Below are 5,553 nucleotides of genomic sequence, written 5' to 3'. Positions count from 1 at the left end.
TATGTATATATATATGCACATACATATATATGTATATATAATACATAGAAACAAGGCACCATCAAGTTTTCATAACAAAATTCTATCATGTTTTAATTCCATTTTTCCATGAACATTTTGAAGCTCCCTCATGTATGAAATTCTGCCTTACAGTGAAAGAAGGCAGTTCTTTGGATGGCCCAAACAGCTACAATCACTCTCCATCCCAAGCCTTCCAAACTTTTGGGCATCAGAAAAAAGCATATTTCTGCTCTCCGTGGCCCCTCCCAGTCTGAGGTATAATGGTTTCTCTAAATAAGTAGCAGGGATAAAGAGATATAATTCTGAGCTAACAATTCAAGTCTGGTTCCCTAAGTCTGATTACCTCCTGGGGATAAGGCTGGAAAACTTACACAGTATTTGCAATATGAAATATACAACCTGCCTAATAAAACTGGGTGGGGGAAAATCAAGGCTCATTGTCCACAGTGCAGAGAGGAGGTCACCATGGGAAGTTTTTATCTTGCCAGGGAAGTTTTTGAGCCAGGGAGGACCACTGGTGGTGAAATTTTCCTGTTGAACATGGTCGGTCTGTTGTCTAGTTAAGTAATTAAAAAAGCTTTCATTACTGTCACCGTGTCCTGTGTGTACAACCTAATTATGATAAATGGACATAATGTCCACGGAGTGGTTAGCACCACTGGGTAGAATCCCAGTACTCTGATAAGTACTTGGGATCTGGAGACAGTCTTTAAGGCAACCCTGTTTTTGCAATGCATACAGAATTGTGATTTTCCTTAAAAGACAGGGTACATGATTTGTTTTTATTAATAAATGGTGTACTATTCCATGTTTGAACCTCAAAGCCAGTGGTTCAAGCTCACCAGCTGCTCCTCAGAAACTTTACAGAGGGTTGCTATGAGTCAGAATCTACTTGACAGCACTTAACAACAACAACTCCACATGATGTATAGAGCACACAATAGCTACAGTGGAACCAACTGTGCTGACCTATGGCACTAAAGGTCTCTGATAGTGGTGGCTGTGTACTATCAGTTCTGACTCATAGCACCCCTGTACAGAGTTTCTGAGGCTGTAAATCTTTACGGGAGCAGAAAGCCTCACCTTTCTGTTGTATAGCAGCTGGTGGATTTTAACTACTGACCTTGTGTTTAGCACCCCAACAAGAAACCCTCTATGCCAAAATTCCATAAGTACCTGCAAAAGCCATGCAGACATGGTCATCGAGGGCACAGATTTTCCTCACAGTTCTTTCATCTTGAAGCTTGGCAACAGATTTTTTTTCTACTGCAAGCACAACTATATTGGTACCTCGAATTCCGACCTGTAAAAGTGATTTACAAACGTAATTAGCAGCCCAACTCGTAACCACTATGCCACCAGGGCTCCACTGCATTCTGACCTGTACAGATCCTGCACAGGGTGTTCTGAGGATCAGGTGGTGGGTTTAAAACACGGAACTTGTGGTTAGCGGTTCAGTGTTGATCCTACAGAAGTCCTAACAGGATCATACCAGGAGTCCTGATAATGACAGCCACACCAAAACTCTTCAAGGCTTCTCATTCCCTCGTTGTTGTTAAGTGCCATCAAGTTGGTTCTGACTCAAAACAACTTTGTATAGGGTTCCGAGAAGTGGCTGGCCTGATGGGTTTGAAATGCTGACCTTACATTTAGCAGTCCAGTGCTTACCCTACAATAGCATCAAGTATTTTCTCACTTGTTTTAAAAGCATTTCATGATCCAGTCCCTGTTTACAGCTTCATCTCTCTTTCTGTTTTTCCACTGATAAAACATATCTGCCTTTTGCTACTTTCCCACATGCTTTTTCCTTTGCCTAAAATACTTGGTACAGTTTAATTTTCTATCACTTTATCTGTCTATCTTTAAGGTCTCTGTTTCAATATTCCTTCTCAGGAAGACCTCCATAACTGTTGTTCTAGCTGGATGCTAGTGAGTCATAGCAACCACATACGACAGAACACAATGGCCTCAAAAGGTTTTCTAGACTCTTATCTTTACAGAAGTCATGGTGTGGCACTATAGGATAAGCACTGGACCACACAGTCAGTTTGAACTGCAAGGTTGGTGGTTCAAACCCACCTTGTTATGAGAAGGAGTTAAGACTACGAGTTAAGACTGACTCAATAGCACTAATACCAATAACAACAATCTATTCAGGAGCAGACCTCTAAGTCTCTCTCGATTGCAAGTCCCAACCAAAAACTTTTGGTTAGCAGCCAAGGGCTTAACATGGAGCAACCAAGACTCCTTTCCCCAACCCTGGTAGTGGTGGTGTGCTATGGAGTTGGTTCTGACTCATAGCGACACTGCACACAGGGTTTCTGAGGCTGCAAATCTTTATGGAAGCAGAAAGCCTCATTCTTTTCCTGCAGAATGGCTGGTGGTTTCAAACTGCTGACCTTGAGATTAGCAGCTCGACTTGTAACCATTACACTACCAGAGCTCCTTTCCCTCACCCTAGAATTCCCATAATGTCCCATACTTTCCATTATAAAACTCATTATGACTTTATTAGGATTAAATTCCTTGCTAAATCATAAGCTCTCTGAGGAAAGAGATTGGTGGTGGTGGTGGTGAAGTGTCGTGGAGTCGGTTCTGACTCACAGCGACCCTGTACTGGGTTTTCGAGACTGTAAATCTTTATGGGAGCAGAAAACCTCATCTTTCTCCTGCAGAACAGCTGGTAGTTTCGAACTGCTGACCTTGTGGTTCGCAGCCTGATTTGTAACCACTGTGTGTCTACCTTATTCATAATGCAACTCTAGGGTCTAGCACCACAATTGTCTTATGTAAGCATTCAACAAAAATGTCTTGCAATAAAAAAAAATGATAAATGAAAGAATTATAGATGATATTGAAAGCAAAAATAGTAAATAAGAGAGTCGCTGAACACCTCTGTTCGGTTAGCAGTGCACCTGCCAACTGCTCCTGGGACCACGGCCAACGCAGAGTGCACCTTCATCACCATTAAACCAGACGGAGTGCAGGATGGCCTGGTTAGTGACAGCATCAAGTGCTTTGAGAGAATGGATTCCCCTTGTGGCCAGGCAGCCCATGAAAGCCTCAGAGGAGCACCTGAAGCAGCACCACATGGACCTGAAAGACTGCCCATTCTTCCCAAGGCTGGTAAAGTACATGAATTCAAGATGACTGTGGCTATAGTCTGGGAGGGGCTGAATGTGGTGAACACAGGTAGAGTGATGCTTGGGGAGACAAACCCATCCAATTCTATGCCAGGCACCATTCATGGGGATTTCTGTATTCAAGTTGGCAGGAACATCATTCATGGCAATGATTCAGTAAAAAGTGAGAAATAAGTCAATCTCTGGTTTAAGCTGGATGAACTGGTTGACTACAAGTCTTGTGACTATGACTGAATGTATGAATAAAAGACAAACAAGCCCCACCACCACCACCCCCGGCCACAGCTCTTCATTTCACATATTTGAAAGCAATAAGATACTAAGGATCCTTTTCTAAAGCCTTTGGAAAGTGGAAAAAAGTAAGTAAGCAAGTAAGTAAACAATAGTTAACTACGTGGCGTTGTAGGATAAGCACTCTACCAAAAGTTGGTTTGAACCACAAGGTCCATGGTTCAGACTCACCAATAGCTCCTCAGAAACCCTATACAGGGTGGATACAACACAGAACTGACTCTACAACACGAAACACCAACAACACTACTTACTAGGTGCCCTGGGCTGCTAACTGCAAGGCCAGAAGTTCAAATTTACCAGCTGCTGTATGGGAGAAAGATGAAGCTTTTCCCCATAAATATTCACAGCCTCAGAAATCCTATACAGAGTCACTATGATTTCGTACCTACTCAACAGCACTCAAATACTACTACTTACTAACAAATCCTCACAACTGGACCAATAAATAACATCATGATAGAGAAAAGACTGAAACTGTGAAAGACTTTATCTTGTTTGTATCCACAATCCATACTCATGGAAGCAGCAGTCAGGAAATCAAATGACATATTGCGTTAGGCACATCTGCTGCACAAGATCTCTTTAAAGTATTCAAATGCAAAGGTATTAACTTGAGGCATAAGGTGTGCCTGACTAAAGCCATGCTATATAGCGTCATGTGAAAGTTGGACAGTGAATAGAAGAATTGATGTGTTTGAGTTATTGTGTTGGAGAATACTGAAAATTCCACGGACTGCTAGAAGAACAAACAAATCTGTTTTTAAAGAAGTACAATGAGAATGCTCCTTAGAAGCCAGGATGGCGAGCCTTCATCTCTCATACTTCAGACATGTTATCAGGTAGGAGTCCCAGAACGACAAATCATGCTTGGTAAAGTGGAAGTTCAAAGAAAAAGAGAAAGAACCCTAACAAGAAGGGTCGACACAGTGGTAGCAGAAACAGGTTCAAGCATACCTGTGAGGATAGCACAGCACCAGGCAGTGCTTTATTCTGTTGAGCACAGGGTCACTATGAATCGTAACCGAGTCAAGGGCACATACCAATACCACATACTAAGCACTTTCTGTGAACCAGACACTATGGAAAAATACGTAACATGTATACTTACTCCTCGCTCATTGACTATCTCATTTGACATTTCACATTTTAAAAAATGGTGAAAACTCTACTAGCCAACTATTTTGTGCATTAACAACATATGTCTGTCAATAACAAATGCCAGTGAAGAGTAACGTTAGCTTTGATTAAAGTCACGTGGTTATGTGTCAACTTGGCTGGACCACAATTTTCATGGTTTGGAAGTTATGAACTGATGTAATTTGGCAGTTACACAATGATATAGTAATCTTCCATTTTTTATGATCTGAAGTGGTCATCCTCTATTTTTGCATAATGCTGATTTTCTCATAATGATCTGGTCTTTAGATCCTAAACTTGTTGATAAGAATATATTATCTACCTACTTCAACTCTCACATCAACCCTATGAGGCAGGTGCTTATTTTACTACTAAACTGAAGCTTAAAGTTAATTACCTTAAGTGATACACAACTGGGCTTCCACATCCTAACAATAGCTAACAGTTACTGACCTTGAACAAAGAGCAGAGATTTTGAAAGATACATGTAAGTGTAGAAATGGATTCCAACACTTTCTAGCTAGGTAGCTTCAGTAATTTATGACAGCATTTGAATTACAGCTTCCATATATGTAAAAAGGTAATTGCTGTTGTTTTGTTTAGTGCCATCAAGTTGGTTATGCCTCATAGTGACCGTGTATAGGGTTTCCAAGGAATGGTTGGTGAATTTGAATAGCCGATCTTGTAGTTCAAACTGACCTGGCAGTCCAGTGTTTATTCTAGGACAGCACATCAGGACTCCAAAAAGGTGGTGATGTTGTTATTAAGTGCCACTGAGTCAGTTCCAACTCCTAACAACCCTGTATAGGGTTTCCAAGGAGCTGTTGGTAAGTTTGAACCACCAACCTTGTGTCTCACTGACCTTGCAATCCAGTGCTTTATATCACAGTGCCACTCCAGAACGTGATTGTTGTTGTTGTTAAGTGCCGTCAAGTCAGTTCCAACTCATAGAGGCCCT

The 5,553-nt window shown here is 41.4% G+C and overlaps 1 protein-coding gene and 1 pseudogene across 2 annotated transcripts in view; one reads left to right on the top strand and one right to left on the bottom strand.

The window, feature by feature from the left end:
• The window catches only part of PSMA8 (proteasome (prosome, macropain) subunit, alpha type, 8), a 71,032-nt gene that overhangs the window by 60,676 nt on the left and 4,803 nt on the right, over window positions 1–5,553 (bottom strand). For both annotated transcript variants that reach the window (XM_006835032.1, XM_006835033.1), the window contains exon 2: window positions 1,198–1,324. In XM_006835032.1, the coding sequence (XP_006835095.1) occupies window positions 1,198–1,324 (127 nt within the window). The remainder of the gene's footprint in view (window positions 1–1,197; window positions 1,325–5,553) is intronic.
• LOC102829512 lies at window positions 1,984–3,410 on the top strand (annotated as a pseudogene).

The sequence above is a fragment of the Chrysochloris asiatica genome, unplaced genomic scaffold (genome assembly GCF_000296735.1).
Source record: "Chrysochloris asiatica unplaced genomic scaffold, ChrAsi1.0 scaffold00015, whole genome shotgun sequence".
NCBI lineage: Eukaryota > Metazoa > Chordata > Mammalia > Afrosoricida > Chrysochloridae > Chrysochloris > Chrysochloris asiatica.
The sequence above is the reverse complement of the archived record's forward strand: the minus strand, read 5'-3'. Positions and strand labels throughout refer to the sequence as shown.